We start from the raw sequence: 20,721 nt of genomic DNA on the forward strand, positions 1-20,721 counted from the left end.
GGTAAGAAAAATGATGGTGCTGTGCCACCAGTGTTTATGAATCTTGACCAGTGACAATAGATATGGTAATGTGCTTAACCATTTAAAAGTTTTCCTTTGTAGATCCAAGCATGGTATTAAAAAAAAATGTAATACTTTACTATCTTTTTAAAAAACTGACAGCGATATGTCTTTATTTGGAATAAGCAAGTTTAAGAAATAGCTATTTGTAATCTTTAAAACAATGCACTGAAAAGTCTTAATTTCAGAGTTTTATTGTATTGCACTAAAGGAACAGCAGGATGGTTATACAACGTTCTCTCATTCAGTTTTGAAAATCTAAAGTACTTGCAAATTCTTAAGAATACCTTTACCACCAGACTAGAACAGTTAAGTATAATAACCAATTTGTTAATAAGTAGTGTCTCACAAATTAAAACACATTTAAAATGGCTTTAAATGCATTCTTCACAAGTAAGTCAGCATATATTTTTGTATCATGTTCACTTATGCTTAAGAATTAAAGCAAGTATATTACTCTGGTGGAAATAAGGGAAATCTCTCCTTCATGCAATATACAGGGATATTTCAAATCGAAGGGAAAAAAATCCCACTCTTCTTATTTTTTTAATGTATCCATATATAATCACCTACATGATAGACAGGAAACCCACGAAGTTTCCTACAGGTCAGATATATATTTTCAGATCATCAGAAGCACCTGATATCTACAGCTAATTTATAATTAAATGGCACTTCAATAAAACCAAAATGAGCCCTATGAGTTCCTATAAATGAAAGCTTCCAATGGACTAAGGACAGTCACTAATTAATGCAATCATTCAAGGGATTATGGCTGTTCCTTAAGGAGTGCAAGTTCAAACCTGTCAACACCAGAGGTGTCATTTTATATTAATTTATACGTAATTCCATTTAAATTCTTCATCTGAGTATAACATATGAAAACAGTTTTTCCACAAGCAAAAAATGTGGAAACATCTAAAAAATAAGGAGTCATTTTTTAAAGTAACTGATCAGATTCCATAGGCTACTCTTGGAAACAGGATCTTGCTGGATAGAATCCCCTTGTTTGGTGGCTTTTTGCATGCACTTAACTGGACCAGTTCTTCTGAGTGTTGTTCTAAGAGCTCACCAAAACATAGATCATGCTGAAAAAAAGAAAAAGGCTGTTAATTCAAACATTCTTAATTATAAAACTAAGAAAACCAAAAAGTTGAGTCTGCTTTATATAGCAAACTAGCTGGTGATATCACACCATCACAGAACTTGTTCACAATATGATTTTAATCTGCATTTATGGACTTTTGCCTAAGGTAGGATTGGCTCAGTGCATGTGCTGTAGTTGTCCCCTATTTCCTTTCCAATTTTAGCAAGAACAGCACAGCTGAAAGCTTAATGGGGGATCAGAGCTTAGAGAAGCAATCCAAAACAGCACCCTGTGTCTAACAGGAGTGAGCATCTCCAGGGGCTCACTTTATGCCAGGCCTTCTGTTACCTCCTAGGAAGCAGAGTAGGTACCAACATTATCCCCATTTTACAGAAGGAATGATCAGTTAAGGAATTTCCCCATTAGAGAAACACTCCAGGCAACAGCAGCAGAGTTAAAAAAAGAAAAGGGGAGAAGCAAGCAAAATAAAAGCCAATAACCATTTGATTTAGGCTGCTGGGCAACCCTACATGAAGAACATGTGGGAGAGGCGTGGTTCAAAAGCATGGGTATCTAAATGTAAATACAAAGCAAGGAGGTGAGCATACTTGATAGACAATTTAAAACAGAAATGAATGACATCTCCTGGTGAACATTTTCCCACAACTCGACATCTCCAATTTTATCATCTATTCAACAATTCATTTATTTTCCTTCTTACAACAAATATGTTTTAATTGCCTACTATATGCTAGCACTATTCCAGACATTTATTATGGAAACTTAAAAAAACGAAAATTAACAAATCAAGGGACACATGGAAGTTCACTTTTCAGAACTTTTTCACTATCTTTGTTTCATGTATGAACACCTGTAGATGCACTAAAGGACACTCACTTTTCACAAATCTCTAAAAGCATAAAAATACATTTCTCATAAATTTCAATCTAGCACTTCATCCTTTTCCATAATGGAAAGTTACATGATGTCAACAAGAAATATAAATATAAGCCTACCATTTAATACCGAGTTTTCAAGTAACAAAAAGGAGAGAGAATAGAAGCTTAATTTTTACAGTACTTTCATCTACTTTAGCTAATTTTCTTCATACTTTGATAATCAGGTGGAAAGCCCTCCAGCTGAATATATTCATCAATAAAAGATAAAAAAAGTGTATTTATATAGCTTAAAGAAAAATTTTAACTCAACACTTGCCAGTGTCCACTACCAGTGTCAATAAGCAGCCGATTTACTCCACCTAGAGTACACCTAGAACAGTAGCTCTCAACTAGGGCTCATTTTGCCCCACAGGGGGCATCGGGCAATGCCCAAAGACATTTTTGGTTATTATGACTGGGGCAGGGTGATGCTACTGGCATCCAGTGGGTAGAGACCGGAGTTGCTGCTAAACATCCTACAATGCACAGGACTGCCTCACAACAAAGATTTATCCTGCCCAAAATACCAACAGTGCCAAGGCCAAGAAACCCTGACCAAGAGGAACCATGGTAAGAGTCCATCACTGTATAAAGAGAGAAAAATCAATAATCATCCTGTAAGACAGACCTGTTTCTTTCCTTCATCCCATTTGGAACATGCAAACCAGAAAATAAAGGGCAGAGAATAGTTTATGAAGAATGATAAAGGAAAAATTAAACACAATCTTAAGACAGATGTGAAAGCCAAGCAAAAGCCTTTTTATATCGTCACATGGCCATATCCTCTCAATGCCATCACTCTGCCATGCAGAATGAGGACTGTTCTTCACTGACTGAGGCTTTGGAAGCAGCATCCCTGACCCAACTTTCTGCCTCTAACTACACACCAGTTGGCTGCCTTGACAAGTACCAGTTTATCAGATGTGTGTGAATTAGCTGGTGTGAACCACACCACTAGCAGTTATCACCATTCAAGACACTGAGTTATTCTTCAAGTGGATTTTAAGGCGTTCAGACCATAATGCCTGCAAACTTTTTAGGCAGTAAAGTGAAATCGTATTTTCATTTTATTTTTTAAACTTACCCATATAGGTAGTAAAAAAATGCTAGAAGATAAAAAGCTAATTTGCACCATCCTTCTTTCTGACAATATGCTAGAATATCTGCATTCATGATGGTTGTAGGGTCATAGAGTCCTGGTCCACTCATCACTGGTCTACTCATATACCTGTAATAAACACAGTTGATTAGCCACTCAGAATGGAAGCTAACCTTCAGGATGGAAAGGAGTGTTTTCCTTCTCAAATAATATTTGTTACAGTGAGAGGTAGTCCACATAGGGAAGCATATTTTTAGTTCTAAGTGGAGTTCCTTTCTTTTATTATCTTTATTTTAAAACTGGAAACCCTAAAGAGAACAGGACAGTTAAACAAGTCACATCTGGTCTCTTCTACACTTTCAGAAATCCAAGAAAAATAACTGTAAAAGGAAGTATGATTTATTTCTTTCAACTTTTTATTTTAACATAAAGAACACTTCACCAAGATATTCCAAATGTTCACATTTACCACATGGCTTTATCCTTCTCTTGTCTGTTCTTTCTCTAAATACACATACATTTTTTTTCTGAGCCATTTCAGGGCCAGTTATAGATGTGAAACCACTTTATTCCTAAATATTTCCTCAGTATGTATTTCCTAAAATCAACAGCAATGAGACTGTGATACGCCTACATAAAACAAAAAACTCTCACTCTGTACAGATCAGATATAACTTTCAGAAGTTATGAAATATGAGTATTTTCTATAAATAACCAAATTTAAAGTCATAAAGTAAACATGGAGAAGGAAGTAGACACACACCATACATTTTGATTTACATGAAGTTCAAAGATGGACAAAATGAATCTAAGCTGCAAATCACTGGTCCTCCTGGGGAGGTACAGGGCTAACTGACTGAGAAGGGGCATAAGGGACTCTCCTGCGGAGCGGGAACTGCTGTGTTATCTCAATCTTGGTGGTAGTTTCACAGGTGTGTAAACATATATAAAAATTTACCGAGCTGTACACTTCAAACATGCACACATCACCGTTTGCAAGTTATACCTCATTTTTTAAAAAGTCCTTTAAAGAGTAGTAACATAAGCTTCACAAGAGGTATTAAACAGTTATTTGTTCATCCACATGGTTTTAAAAATAAATGCCAACTAATTTTCAGTTTTCATTTAGGTGAGTAGCATGTGATAACCATATCAACCAAAGTATAATTAAAATTTAATTAGGAAAAGTATTAGAAGTGTATCTAAATATTACCTCCAAATATGATATGCCAAGAGGGGCATATTGAGACCCAGTGTAAGCCACTCTGCTGCACAAAGAAACATGACACAGAAGAAAGCATGGATGAGGTACTCTGGAAGGACAAGCTGGAAGAAAAACACAAGCCAGTTATCAACATGCCTTGGCATTAAGTCAACTGCTAATTTGGAAAGGAGGTGGCAACTAAGTTTCCATAAAAAAAAAATCACTGTTCTCTTAGAATCAGAAATCAAAGATGCTACTGAGTTTTACTTTCATATTTAACTTTCAACCAAAAGCAGAATTACCAGCAAACTGACCAGAGGATATAGCTTGTACTAAAAGAATAATATATAACTTAAAATTTAAAACCTGAATTCTTACAGCAACCAGTTAAATTGAAGTTACCACCCAGACTGTTCAAACATAGTTATTTGCTAATCACTTGGAATATTTTTTATTTCCACCATTCAAGAATGATAAAAATACAAATATGAAGTATCTGATCACATGCAACATGATATTAAAAAATCCACAAAAACAAAACTTCCCTTTAGAAGTTTAAACATCAGTGTTTTTAAGCCTTTAACAGAAACCAGGGATGCTACATATACAATATTTAGCAAACCACATAACATTACCACAAAAGTAATTTTTCAATGGAAAGCCAACAGCCAATAATCTCAGCACAGTCAGGGGGGAAAGAACACTTATATGCACAGATGAAAACAATGTGCTTTCTGCAATGTAGGAGGGAAAAGACTGAGATCTGAACCATGAAACAGGAATTCTCCGGTTCCAGAGCTCCATTCTTACATGGCCTGGTTCTTTCAGCCTGCTTTCTCCAAGGAAGTGCTACAGACACAGCAGACCAGTAGAAGCTCAGAACTCAAAACCAGATACATCTTTTGATAGTAGGTAGTATTAAGTGAGGAAAAATTAGTTCAAGCAAAATGTTTTTATAAAATGATCAAGAGTTCATGCTTTACTTTAAAATATCTTTCTCATCCTGAAGCTCTCAGCCTAATGACTCTGTTAAGTAAAAATACCAAAACCCTTCTTTGCAAGTTTTAGCCAAAGAGCTCCTACAAGTTATTAGCTGAAAAGCCAATTTCTCAAATGTGCCGACATTGTTACCAAATTAAAATTATGTGAATCCTCAACATCATCAGGTATTTCCTGAGGGGAAACTAGAGCTGTAGAAGTAATATACTACATATTCAAGCCCATTTTCTAATATTCCCAAATTAGTTTTTCTAGTCCAAGCTGTAAAGCAAAGTTTTTAATGAGTACCATTTTAAATAAAATCCCAGTAATACCAATTAATCTACACCACTAACCAGATATTTTCTATAAATTTAAGCAATATAATAACAAAAGATAAATTCTGCACATATATATATAAACACACATGTAAATAACATGAACTGTTAAGCCAGCATTTAATTAAGATCAAAGTTAAACATCTTCAAGAAAACAAGAAAATATCCATAGGAAAATCTTTGAAATGCAAAGACTACAACCAAGAAGAATATACATTTAATTAGCAGTTCCCCTAGAGCTGCTGTTTACAATAGTAGTTTAAACTATAAGACTTTTCTTTAAAATACAGTAAGTCTATGTCAGCCTTCTAAAACCAACGGATACCTAACAATACAACTGGCCACACTTCCAGACTAACATACAGGAAAAAATGATATTGAAAGCATGATCCCTACTGCTCTTAAACAATATTCTTTAGTAAGACTGATAATAAAAATCTGCAACTCTACCAGTTCTAATACGAAACAAACACCACACTCCCTCCCTTCTCCTCAAAAAAGTCCAGAAATTTTAATAATGCATCTCTTATAAAGACCAGTCCTCTCCAGTCATTCTTTAATGACAAAATTTCCCCGTTAAGTGGCACAAAATTATTCCATTTAGGAACCAACATTTACACAAATACTAGTATCCAAAAAAAATACTTCATGCAAATACAGCTGAAATGACAGTACTTAAAACATGCAAATCATAATATTCTCTAGTTAAGGTTCACATTTTAAAAAATAATGGTATTTCTCTTCCCCCATACTTTGACAGAATTGTCAAAACAAATTTCAATAGGGAAAACTGTCAGATGCACTGCTGTTAAGCCAATTATCGGCACCCTGTCCAAAACACAACTTGTGCTGGTATAGAAACTTCCTTGCAATCCACAGCAGCATTAGGATGTCCAAAGCACAAAGTGAGAATTTCTTTCCATTAAGAAAAGCCAGAAATCACACATTATATGTTGAAATGAAATTAGTCCTTAAATTTATAGTAAATTAGGAAAATACAAGAATTTGAGCTTAAAAATCAGGCTGTCTGGGTTCGATTTCTGGCTTTACCTTAGCTGGATGACCTTGGGAAAAGTGCTTTAACCTCTTTAGGCCTCGGTTTACTCTCCTATTCGTGAGTGTAATATACCCACCTCTCAGGAGTGTCATGAGAACTGAATAAAACAACCCAAGTAAAGATGCTTAGCACAGAGTCTAGTACCCAGGAAAGCCCTCATCTGATTTCAGCTATTATCATCATCATTTGAAATAATGAAAAGCCAAAGAAGATAGAATACTATTAATAAACAGCTGTCAAAAGGAGAAATGTCAGTTTCTTAATTTCTCAGTAACAATTTCAAAAGTATGTTTTACAATGAACATTATTACTTTCCAATGAGAAAGCAGATTCATCTCATATTTTGCTTCATAAGAGCAGAGAAACAGAAAAGTTAGTAATTTTAATTGTACCTACATCAAGTCTCACTGTAGCAGTTCTTAAAGACAAACTAGAAATCTATTCCATCATGCCTAGTTATCTATCTATCTATCTAGGAAACAATGATAAAGTAGCAAACTAATTTTATAGACCCTTTCCAAATAAAGTCCCTCTAGCATGCTAGCGCATTATATAGCTTTTCGTAACTAAAGTCTATACATGTTTTCATCTTCATTACGTAATTTTTAAAGGTGAATTATTATATTCTATTTCTTAAAGACATCCCTACTGCTTTCTTACAAACAACCTTTCAGTTTCTGACCAATTAGGCAAAAATTAAACCTACAGGCTAAAGGAGAATCTTCCTAAATGACTAAACTAAATGAAGTCAAAATTATATACAAAACCCCTAAGCACAATGGGGCCACATCTTAACTAAACCCATCAGAGGTCAGAACTTAGTGTAGGACAGATCTGTTTTAGAAACACTATGTAGGATTTACATATAAATTGTTATCCACAAAATTCTGACATGAGTCAAAGGTCAGCATTACTGCAAGATTCCAGAGCCTAACAATACGCACAGCTATTCACCTAAAAGGTTCTGAATAAACATCAGCTGTAAGAGTAAATTAATGAATTCCAGAACAGACATAACCAAAAGATAAAAGCAGGTATGATACCAAGGACTCCACCTGCAGACGACTTCAGAAAAGTCCCAACAGAAAAATAATTTCACTATTAAAGTCATTTTATGTTAACCAACTTTCAAACGCTACACCAAATAATTTAATATCAAAGTGCCTATGGCTATAACATTTTTTTAAATGCATGAGCATTTAACAGCTTTCCCTACTTGACTGGGCCAGCAAGCAAACATTTGCATAAAATATGAAATTTCATGAAATCATAAACCTCAACAGGCATATGAACAAGCACACTGAACAGAACATTTTACAAATACAAATGCCCTAACCCTCCCCATGAAATGAATGTAGCATTAAAACATTTAAACTAAAAAGCAGTACACACCTTTAATGCAATTTTGACTCTTTTAATCTTTTTGACCTTTTCAACTGTCTTTGGCCGACAATGTAAAAAGCAGATTGGAAGAATGTTAGTATGACAGCTGACAAGATCACCAGCAGATTAATAATAGTCAGAATAGTCAAGCAGGACAGGAAAAAGAATATTTTTTAAAATTCTGCCTACTTTATAAAGTACAAATATATCATGATACTGAGAATATTGGCCATTTTCAAATTATATCAAGTTAAAAGCAAAAACAGTTTAAAAATCTAGAGAAAAACATATTATAACTTACAGGATTCAGGGTATTACACTGATCTATAGGATTCTTGTAATCAGTCTTCAGCTCATCAAATGCTATAATCTGAAATAAAAATAAAATAGTTAGGATCTCTCTCTTTAATAACAAGCCAGCAACAAACCTGTTCCATCAAATAATAATTGAATAAAGTTAACAGAACAAAAGCAAAAGTGTACCAACATCACAAGCACCAATTTACAGTAAACTAAGTATGTTATAATAAATAACAAGAATCACATTTAAAGAACTGAAAACACTTTTATATTATCACTAAAATGAACTGCTATCAAGGTGGTAAAAATCTTCAGTATTCAACTTTTTCAATGCCTCCATTCAAGTTACTTTCTCTTCCTGAAATCTTTCCCCACCCACAACTATTTATGGAAACTCCTCTTTATCCTAAAGAACACTTGACCTATGTCAGCTCCTCCATGTATGTCTCCCTGACTCCCTTGGGCAGAAGTAACTGCACGCCTGTCTAATTTCCACATAGCACAGGGCTTTATAATGCTACCAGGATGGTATTTCTCACACTGGAGAAAAGGTTTATGTACAGGTTTGTGTCCCCCACTAGACTGTGTGCCCCTCAGGAGAAAGTGTTTTAATCACCTGTGCATGTCCCTCCCTCGTTACAGTGTTCAGTGGGACAGGAGAAATGGACTCACATGCTTCAATTTGTTCCCATTTCTGCCCAAACACATACTGCTTCAATCTGGAAATGGAAGAAATGGCCTCAAAATAGAGGAATACTAAGAAATGACTAAACTTCATGGCCAGGACCGCCCCACACAGCAGTGCAGTTTGGACAAAGGGCCAGGTGGTGGCTCAAAACCAGCCCGGTCCTGCTGCCCAGCACCCTGCATGGGCTCTGCACCCAGGCACTATGTCTGTTCAGGAGGGAGGACTTCCCTAATTCTTCTGCCTCAAGAGGCATCTTGCTCTAATTCACCTAAAGGCACCATATAGGCAAGAGCAGCCCTGTTCAAGACCAAAGCAAAGGTGACCAATTTGACCTCCTCTGTTGATCTGCATGTTCCTACCACATGCAGGTTCTTTCATGTGGTCACCAAACTGAAGCCCGAAGAAGGGTAAGCCCAACTAAGGCCAGCTTCTCATGGTATGACGAGTAAAACAGTTACAAATGTGGTAAGGGGAGAAGGATCTCATCTACTTACACGGTAAGAGTAAATCAACTACACTTTAATATAAATAAAGAAATAAATACATAAATAAATAAAACCATACCATTTATTAAACAAAAGAAAGCAAGAATGTTTCTGTTCTACTCTTGAGAAAAAAATGTGGCTTTAACAACAGAACTTCAAAGTCAAAATGCACTAAAAATCAAGTAAGGGTGACACATCACTTACTGGTGTAAAGTGTCAAAAGAAGAAGCCAAAGGCACCAAGTTTATGGGGGAGCTATTTTAGTTGCTGCCACTAGTCACACAGGGGACAGAGACCGTAATCTACCTTTCCTCTGGTGGGTCAGCACTAGCATCTTTATATGCTAGACAGGACTACTCAATATTACCAGTGATCAGTGGAGTCCTATTTCTAGCTTTTAATATGCTGATTATTTCCCTGTTAAAATTCTTAGCTTCATAGAAAGATGAGTTTTTTTAATTTCTAGACTTTTACAAATTCACCAGTCTGACCTAATAAAAATTCTAAGGAAAATAGAAATAGAAGGAAAATAATTAAACATTAAAAAGTAAGTTCCATGAGAGAAAAGATTTTCGCTGTGTTCACTGCTATGTCCCAGGGCCTAAAATAGTTCCTAGAACATACTTAAGTGTTCAATCAATATTTACCAAATGAAAAGGGAGAAAAAAGAAAAAAAGAGAAAAAACAGCCCTATGCTTAAAAAAACTACAGAACTCACCAAAAGTCATTTTTCTTTGCTAACGCCCCCTAACACATATAAACAGTATAAATGTATGATTGGAAGATACTAATTTCTGATTACTTACGGACATTACTGGTCAACTACCTGACATCAGCTGTGACATATTCCCAATGCATTTTAGTAATAAAGTTTAAGGCAAGGACTGTGATTACAAATGCAACTAATGCCTATAACAAGGTCCAATTTAACAGCAGAGTACAAAACCTATGCTTTAAAACTTTTTTTTGACGGGACGTTTTCTTCATGTGATTTCAAATGACCTTTGAATAGCATGCTGCTATATGGGTTTCTGTTTGAGTGCTATAAGCTAGAGTTTCCAAAACTCTTCTGAAAAGATTCTTACACTGGTAGTTTTCAAATCTTTTTTGACTGTGTGTCTGGACAAAGATGTTCACAAACTTTTCCAAAGAAATGCAAAAACAATAAAACAGATAAATCCCTAAAGGTAGCAAACTATACAATTCAGGATACCTTTAAATTTGATGCACTTCTTTAGGGAATGACTTCTGCATTTTTAGTTTTCAAACAAATCTATTCTCCCATCTCTCTTCTCCACAGAGCAACAATCACATGAATTAGGACTAAACTGACTGATGTAACCATCAGCACAAAAAAATCCTCCATACAGCGTTTTAATGTAAACAGGATTTTTTAAATTTATACTTGAAATTTCCAAATGAGTCTTCTCACAGACACCTAAACTACCTAAGAAAATAAACTGATGGTTACATAGTTAATAGAAAAATTAAAACTGTATCTTTATTTAGAATTTTCGATTTGTTCCCAAAGGACGCATAATCCTCTAAACTACTAAGCAATCCCTAAGGACAAAAGCTCGCCACTAATCTGTGGAGTACAAACAAATTTTTAATTCTATAATAGGGCTTAAATTTATCTACTTCACCCAGACACATATTCATTTCAAAGCTGAAACTAAATTACCCAATTTTTTTTTTAAAGTTCCATTCAGGTTTTCCTTAAACCAAACACAACCAAGTTCAAAATGTAAGCCATCCACAGCTTTCTAAGAATCCTCATCTCAGAAAACAAAGAGTGCCCATCAAGCAGGAAATGACTGAAATCCTCATCCACAGATGGCAGAAAACTACACATTTCAGTTTCATCAGAGGCTTACTAAGGCGGAGCTAGTTTGTATCCCAAATTATCTTCTTTTGCTGTTTAATGGAGGAACTGTGCTTGAACCTATCTTTATTTATTGTCTTTAGTCTATCAAAGAGCCTAAAATGATTTTCAAGTAATAGGTTCCTACTGACAAGCATTCTGAGGGAGCAGTTACTTAACAGCCTACAGAAGCATTCCCCACTACATAAGCAGTTTGGTTTAAAATAATCATGAACGTAATCACATTCTTTAGCAAAAGGGAATGGATTTGAGACACTGCTGCCATATAATCACTCTTCCCCTTTATATTCCTTAACAAATCCTTGTTATGGGTATGATGAAAAGTGACTTAAAATTTACATGAGTGAACATGCCCAAACATTCAAATTAAGACCAATATTCCAGAAAGTACCAGAATATGGGAGGGCAGAGCAAATATAAGATAAATTTTTAATGAAAACTGATTTCCAAAAGTCTATTGTGTCAGAGAAACAGGAATCCTTAAAAATCTCTTGTAGAACTATTTCACAGGGAACTTATTTGTTCCTTACAGGGAACAATAAAGATGTGCTTCTGTCCTGAAACATGATGTGAGTAAAAGGAGGGAAAAAAAAAAAAGCCCTAGTGAAGCCTAAGGTTTCTGAGCATTTTCAAAACCAAATTAAAGCTACCTCTAATAAATAAAGCTGCCCTAAATATAGAGGTGGCTAGGAAGACTGTCTCTAAAGAAACTGATGGTCAGAGTATGATTTATGAGAAAAGTTTGGAGATGTGGTCAACAATCAATTTAACCTGCATCAAAGTTCACCAGGAAACAAGAATCCGGGGGCGGAGGCGGGGGGCGGAATTCTGCTTAAACAGCACCCAACAAGTGTTGAAAAGTAGAGTTAGGAATTCATCTAAAGTATTTTTTGTAATTATCTCATTATGGCCATCCTCCTGTGGACACCCGAAAACAAAGGCAAACTGTATTAAATGATAATTCGGCAAGCTTCATCCCCGTAGCACGCCCCTCTGCGCCTTGCCATCCTCCTGAGGGGTGAGGGGATGAGGGGATGCGGTGCCGGCCAGCGAATCGGCGTTCCGCAGGGCCCGTCAGGACAGCGGCCGCCCCACCCGGCGGGGGAGAAGTAGCGGCGCGCGCGGCCTACGCCGGGACACGGCAGCGCACCCATCCGGCCACCGCACACCTCGGCTCCTCCTGGACGTGCAGCCCCAGGCCAGCGGACGGAGGGTGCGTAAACCCCTCGCCACTCGGCACCGCCCCGGCCCGGCGCCATCCTCGGGCGTGCGGACCTCCCGGAGGCCGTCGCCGCCCCGACCGCAGGCCCAGGGCGAGAACAGGCTGCGTCGCCACCTCGCCCTCCTTCCCCGGGCTCCGGCTACTCACGTGCCAAATGGCGAAGAAGATGAGCGCAGCAGTGAGCAGCAGCGCCAGCATGTAGCAGAAGGCCGCGAACGTGAACGCCATGGCCGGGGAGGAGGAGCGCGGAGGAGCCCCGGTGCCAGCGGAGAAAGGCAGCGCAGGGCCCTCTGGGTAAAATCATTCACTTCCCGCGGCCACAGCCGAGACCGATGCCTCCGCTCCTACCTCCCCGGCGCCCTCCCTCCAGCGCGCCTGCGCACCAGCTCCGGCGCACCGGCGCCCTCCCATGGCCGGAGTCCGCCATGCACTGGCATTGTCTGCATAGCGGATTGGTTTATTTTGCTTTCTTCGTTCGTTTATTCTTTGAACAAATATTTATTGAATGAGTGCCTAGTATGTTGCAGGCGCTGTACTTCTCCTCTGAGATACAAAGAAGAGTAAAATAATACTTTCACTGAAAGAAGTTAGTATAGTTCCGGAAACGAATGCGTAAATAAATCATTACAGTATTATAACCCTGTTAACGGAAGTCTGCGGCCTGTTATGAAAGGTCAGGGAAGGGCACTCAGCCAGCCCTTGAGCGTTCAGGGAAGGATTCCTGGAGGAGATGTTTCTTAAGCTGAGGCTTACATGATGAGTACAAGTTGTCCAGGCAGAGACGGTAGGATCACCCGTTTAAGGAGAGGGTCCAACATGAGCAAAGGCCCAGAGATGAGAGAAAGGAAAATAACTCAGTGTCTTAGGTGAAACCACCTAAGCAGTTTGAATTAGAGGAGTATAGCACAAGACAGTGCTGAGAGTTGGAAAGGGGTTAGCAAGGGTTCGGATCATAGAGGGTCTTATGCCTGCTTAAGGAGCTCAGACGTAGGCCCATGTTTTTCACTGTTTCGCTCACCACATACAATAAGACTTTTTCATTGCAAAACAGCAGAACATTATATACACATTGAATTACAGAGAAATGGACATTTAGATATAGAGAAAAATGTGGATATAACAAAAATTTCACAAAACAATACTAAAGATCTATGAGTACTTGCCCTTCTATCCTTTTTTGCTGTTTTGTTTTTAATGTTGGTTGTGACCCACAAAATTGGTTCACTACTGGCTAACTGATCGCTGCTGATGGAAATGGAATTCACTGAAGGCTTTTAAGCAGAAGAGGGACATGTTTAGCTTTGCATTAAAGATCGCTCACACCAGCAAATTGTATAGAGAATGGTTTAGAAGCAGAGTCTACCCAGTGCTGTCCAACAGAACTTTCTACAGTGGTGGAAATGTTCTTTATCTGCACTGTTCAATCTGGTAGCCAATAGCCACATGTGGCTAGTGAGCACTTGCAGTGCAGCTAGAATGACTGCAGAATTGAACTTTAAATTTTACTCGTTTTAATTAATTAAAATTTAAAGAGCCACATGTGGCTAATGGCTACTGTCTTGGATAACACAGGTCTATACCATCAGGATTATGTGATGCCTTTGTGCAAATTACAAAGGTACTCTCTCCAGATAAACAGAGTTCCACACCGAGGCACAAGAATGCAGGCTATACTTCAGCCCCTTGATCAGCCACCTGTTGCAGTATACAAACTGCCCAACTATACATGATGACCCTGATTAGAGAAGTGTGAGATTGGAAGCAAGGAGCCCACAGCAATGATCTAGGCAAAAGTTGCTGTGGCTCAGACTAAAGCTGTGGAAGCTGGGAGGGAAAAGAATGAATATATTTGATAATACTTAAGAGATAAGTTCAGCAGGACTTGATTGATTGGATGCAGTGGTGAGAGAAAGGAAGACATCAAAAAGACGTATTCAGTACTACAGGCCATAGAAGCATGGCAAAATGCAGCATTGGCCAGTATTCATCCAGGAGGACTCATAATCTAAGGAAGGCAGATTTCTACTTCATTCAAGGGTAGCATTTTACGTATCAAAACAAAGATTTATTCTGTGTTGGATAGAATTCTGACTGATTTGCTCAGAAGCTGGGGCAGTAGGAAGCCCCCTTCACATCTTATCAGTGCAAACAGGTAAATTTTAGACCTGCATTGTCTGATACAGGAGCCATTAGTCACTTGTGGCTATTTAAATTGATTAAAATTAAATAAAACTAAAAATTCAGTTCCTCAGCAACACTAGCCATATTTCAAGTGCTCTATAGCCCCATGTGTCCGCTGGCTACCACACTGGGCAACATAGATAAAGACTATTTCCATCATTGAAGAAAGTTCTATTGGACAGCATTGCTTCAGACAATATTACACAACTGTAATCGGTTAGAAAACACACCCATTTTAATGAGGGCAAATGGCTAATTAGATCAACCAACCACAGACAAGGCAGTTGGTGAGGAAAGTAATGAGTTTACTTGACATTTTGGAGGACCCTTATGAGCAGTATTCTTTAGAAGTTGCATTAACCCTTTTAGCCCATGGGAGTAATTTTATAGTACACAGTGAATTGAGTTCCTGCTTCTACTTGTATATATGGATGGGGCTGGATGATATTGCAAAGAAATACCAATCTCAGGCTCGGTCGCTCACTCTCTCCCCGCCTCTCTCCTTTGCTTGCTCAAATTGCCTTTGTTCAACTTGTTTTTGCATCAGTTTGCCTCCTCTCCACTCACTGCCCATGTCGTCAGCCCAGGCAGCTAGAGAACTGGAAATCAAAACCCACACATGCAAAGCATGTCGTCTAAGAATTGGACCTGAAAAGTTCAGACACACCAGAGAGAACTCTCCAGCCCCTAGACTAAATAAAGAAAGCCAGTGCTGACGAAGAGGGGAGAGGAGGTGCAGAACAGATAGGAGAATGTGAGCTCAAGCAAGCTGCAAGCTCACCCAGGAACATGCACCGCCTTTCCAGACTCCAGGGAGCAGTTTGGCAGCTGAGCTCACTGTTCCCTTCCGCTGGTGTCTACTGAGAACTGCCATTCGACAGCAGGCCATCTTCACACATCTATCATCCAAGTGGGAGTGATGCTCGCCACTCCGCCCAGCACCACATGCAGTTCACACCAATGGGATGATCCTCTTTCCTTGGCCCAGGAGGCTTGTAAACTATGCACCCCCTCCATGGGGAAAGCGTGAACAGAACCCTCACAGACATGATACTAACATAAAGGGAAAGCCGCAGCACTATTGTGAATTTGCCCTCAACCAACTCAAGGTCTCCCACAGGTGTGGAACAAGAGGGTGATGTATCATCCGGGATATGTATACCATGTGGAACCCATGATGCTCTGGGGGGACCTGGGCCCTGGCCTTGAGTAGTGAGACAAGAACCCTGAGCACAGAAAGTTGTAGGCCAGCAGTTCCCAATCTTCCAGAGGAGGTATGCATATGTGCGAGGAAAGCAATTTTACCTGGTGTTCGTGGGTCACATCTGGACAGGTGACTGAGACGTAAGCCTTGGAAAGAATAGCCATGGCCAGGAAAAATGGGGGGTATAGCAGGAGGCATTGGTTGCCTCCAAAGACACCCCCACTTCTTTCTTGTTGGCAGAGCTCAAAGCGCATTCAAGGATTCATGGCTTTCATGCCATGTGCTTCAAGGAGGAGCCCTTCGCCAGCCCAAGGTTTTGGGGAAAGGTAGCTCCTGCCTCTCCAGAATGATGTCTGATTCCTGGCTGCTCTGCATGGGGCAGAGATGACAGCTGTTCATGTCATTTTCTGTTTACCACATCCATTTCTAAATCACCAGGTTCAGGCTGCGTGCAGCTAGAGAGCACTGGCTGTCCAGCAAGATGCAACTCCTCCTATCAGGTGGCTGTGTCATCCACCTTGCCCTTTGCCCTAGGAGTGCCTGTTACACAACCATTATGAGAGGAACCGCTGTACAAAAATGACTCAACTATCTCATATGCGCAAAATACGTCTCTTTATTGTTACTGTTCTTTTTGTGTTTGCCTTTTTTTCTCATAAAATCACATGAAGGTAAAAATTTAAAGATGGTGAAAAATACAGATTTTAAGTGTATAAGGAGTTTCAATACATGCATACACCTGCATAATGACCACCCCCAAACAAGATAAGCACTGCCTTCCCCCTACAAAGTTCCGTCATTTCCGCCTCCCCCCACCCCCACTGCCCCGCCATAGGCAACAACTGTTCTGCTTTCTAGTACCATAGGTTAGCTTTACCTGTTCTTGACCTTCATCAAATGGAATTCTATGATATGTTCTCTTTGTGTCTGGCTGTTTTGGCTCACATAATATTTGAGGATTTTCTTTGAGATTCTTCCACAGTAGTTCATTTTAAAAACAAGTTTATTAAAGTAGGATTTACATAACATAAAATAGACCCATTTTAAGTGCACAATCAATGAATTTAGACAAAAATGATGCACTCAGGTAAGCACCCATAATCAGTATGTTCAACATTTACAAGACCCCACAAAAGCTCTTCTGTGCCCTGCCCAACGCCCAGCCCAAGGCCATCGCTAATCTGTTTTCTGTCTTTACAGATTCGTCTTTTCTAGTGTACCTTCTCAATTAAAATTATACACTATGTTTTCTTATGCCTGGATTCTTTCAGCCTGTTTCTGAGATTCATCCATGTTGTTGGTGTATTAGTAGTCATTCCTTTTTATTGCTCTGTAATATTCCATTGTATGAAGACATCACAATTTGTTTATCCATTCTCCTATTGAAGTACATCATTATTTCCAGTCTGGGGCTGTTATAGATAAATATACTATATACATTCTTGCATGAGTCTTTTTGTGAACATATATTACTTAGGAGTAGAATTGTTAGGTCACAGAGAAGGATCTATGTTCTTGATCATTTTTAATCACTGAATTCCAACTCCAGTTCCACTTCCACTGACTTAGTGAAAGATTCTGTACCAGGTATTACTGAGGTCCCTCTTCCCAGTGTCACACTAGAGTCCTGGAAATGCACGTGGTCACAGCAGCAGAACTGGCAGATATTAGAATCATTGCCAAGGCTGGAAACTCTGGTCCCTGCAGGCTCCTGAGGTCACCCTTTCTGTTATGTCACCACCTCCAGGGCCCACAGAGCAGGGCATGTGTCTCTACTCCTGGGTTCTGTGGACTGCTTTCTCTCCAGTGTCTCTCCACTTGTGGCCTTGCCTTCTGCTGCTGGGTGTCCTTGTATACCTCACATTCAAACTCCCTGAGGGACAGGGTCTGTGTGGTCCTTAGGGGTTGCTGTCCTGGTTGGGCAGTGCAGTGCCTAGACTCTAGGTGCCCACAACTGTGCAAGACCCACAGACCTCTGTTCCTTTTCCAGTTGAGGAGACTAGCTATTCTCTCTTCTTCCTCTCCTGGACCCCAAAAACCTTCCCTCAACCCCCTCCCCGTAAGGACACCCAGCAGTCTCTTCAGCGCAGACAGGGCTTTCGCATAAAGCAAGAGAGCAGCTGACTTCAAACGACTTCTTCTTTCTGTCCTGTCTGCAAAAATCCTCGAGGAATGGACATCTGAACAGCTAGCCACCTTCACAGTGTATGGGGAGAAGGAAATACAAGAGAAAAACACTGATTGTTATTTTAAGAACTTATTTAACCATATTTCAGCACCAGGGAGTACTTGATCTTCTTTAGGATGGCTTTGCACATGTGATCTCCTGAGGCTGTAAACAGAACGCCCGCTGTGTTTCATTCACTCTGCAGGACATACTGCTTTCAAATTTTCTTTGCTGGATATTCTACCCATTTGATCTGTGAGTGGTTACTCAGGCCCTTGGGGTTGCAAGGAACAGAGTCAGGTCCAGGTTGCCTGGGTTTAGGGAAGTCTATCATAAGTAAAGGAGCTCAGCACTGAGGAGGCAGCTGTGTGGGCACTGCTCCACCCAACCAGGACAACATCCTCAAGAAGACCACATAGACTCTGTCTCTCTGGGAGTTTCAACTGTGAGATATGCAAGGACACCCAGTAACAGAGGGTATGGCCACAAGTGGAGAGACTCTAGCAAGAAAGCAGTCCACGGAACCCAGGAGTAAGCAGAATCCCAGAATAAGTTGAAACCACAAGTAGCACAAGCATGAGTAGATCAAAATCATGTCTAAGCAGAAGTAAAGAAGTCACTTTCCCCACAGGAGCCTGCTTCTCTTCCTAAACAAGAATGGGAATTGATTCAAACTCAGTAACTGTCAAAATTCAGTATGTTCACTGCTTGGCTGCTACCCTATCTATGGATCACGTCATCCTAGGCTAGGCTCATTAGACCCTGAAACATCACAGAATCTGATGTTGGGAGTCTAGTAACTCCACTGGTTTGGAAAACATGGAAAAAAACATAAGAGCAAACTAGACATAGCAAGTCCTGGTGCATGGAGCTGCTCTTCCCATAGCCCAGAGCACCGTCCTCAGTGTCTCTACACTTGGCAGTCAGGCTGAGTAATGAGTGCATGGGTATCTGCTTTATCATTTATTAATCTTTGAATTTTACACTCTTTTGTGGTTAATCTTTAAATTGTACACTTTTAAGATCTTTATATACTTTGTTTATCAGGAACATTTCATAATTTTTTTAAAGCCACAAGTTTAGAGGGGGAGGGTATAGCCCAGGGGTGAAGTGCATGTCTAGCATGCACAAGGTCCTGGGTTCAATCCCCAGTACCTCCATCAAAATAAAAATATAAATAAACCTAATTGCCTCCCCTCACAAAAGCAAATTAAAAATTAAATTAAAAAATGTAAAATAAATAAATACAGCCACAAGTTTACAACTTAAAAAGAACTCATTTTCCTCCAGTTCTATTGGACCAGCTCCATGTGTTTCTCAGAGCGTAGAATGGTAAAGAGATTCCATCTTTCACCTCCAACCTTACAAGGACTCTCACCTTCCGAAGATGGGCCACACCCTGGCCAGGCCAGGCTAGGCCAGGGCAAGTGCCAGCCCAGTCATGCGCCACATTGCAATGCACTGGACTGTTTGCAGTGGTGTGGGCAGGGCTGAAGAAAACTAACAAGGGATCATGCAGCCAGCAGTAGCCAAGAGCCGCTACCACACCCAGGCCAAAAGGGTTGTAATAGGAACTGAATCTGAACTCACAGTGAGAGGGGCTATGTGGCAGGAAGGGCTAAGATGATCCAGGAGTAAAGGGAAGTCGAACTGGTTTCCAGGAAGGCAAAGCAGTGAGACTGAGAAGAGACTAACATAGTGGATGGTCAGGTGGTTTGACAGCATGAACAGTGGAACTAGACAGGGAGGTAAGTTCATTACCCTCCTGGCAGAGGATCCATACACTTCTGCATTTAAAGTGAAAACCAGAAAATGCAGTCTGTGCAGCTCGAGCTTCCAGTTCCTGGACCATATTCCAACCCCAATGAGGCTAACCTGCACAGCCACCTCAGGTCAGTCTCCTCTGACTGTGAGCAATTGTGAGTAATCTCATGACTAATCCCATGACTAGAGCTGGATTGAAATAAATACTCAGAATCTTTGACAAAGAGCATGTGCCACCAATACCACTTCACTGAGGAAAACAAAAGACCTAGCTAAAAGATTTTCCTTGATCTAGGTTTAAAACGATGTCATTTTCGTCCAAATTAATTTATCACAATTGTAATCAAAGTCCCAATGAGATTCAAAGCATTATTTTAAAACTCACCTTAAAGAATAAATACAAGAAAATACCAAATAAATCTTTGAAAACATAGAAAAGTGAAATTAGCCTTATGAGATTTGAAAACATTTGATAAAGCTATAATAATTATAAGTATGATTGAAGCACGAAAGTCGACAGACATGTCAATATATTAGAATAATTATTCCAGCAAAAAGACAATTCCACATACTGAGTATTTTTCAAAAGTGGCATCCCAAATTATTGGAAAAAAATTTTGGTAATGTTAAAACCCTTATTGAGGTACATTAATAATTTAAGTTCTCTTTATATCATGTAAC

General features: G+C 39.4%; 1 protein-coding gene across 1 annotated transcript; it reads right to left on the bottom strand.

Moving 5' to 3' along the window:
* Positions 1-238: 238 nt before the first annotated feature.
* On the bottom strand, positions 239-13,087 carry CNIH1 (cornichon family member 1). Its single transcript, XM_006199763.4, has 5 exons — positions 12,872-13,087; positions 8,446-8,514; positions 4,398-4,510; positions 3,170-3,313; positions 239-1,148 (listed from the first exon to the last, which is right to left on the bottom strand). The coding sequence occupies exons 1-5, from the start codon at positions 12,950-12,952 to the stop codon at positions 1,121-1,123; spliced, it is 435 nt and encodes a 144-aa protein (XP_006199825.1). The 5' UTR covers positions 12,953-13,087; the 3' UTR covers positions 239-1,120.
* Between the last annotated feature and the right edge of the window lie 7,634 nt (positions 13,088-20,721).

The sequence above is a fragment of the Vicugna pacos genome, chromosome 6, assembly GCF_048564905.1.
Source record: "Vicugna pacos chromosome 6, VicPac4, whole genome shotgun sequence".
NCBI classification, from domain to species: domain Eukaryota; kingdom Metazoa; phylum Chordata; class Mammalia; order Artiodactyla; family Camelidae; genus Vicugna; species Vicugna pacos.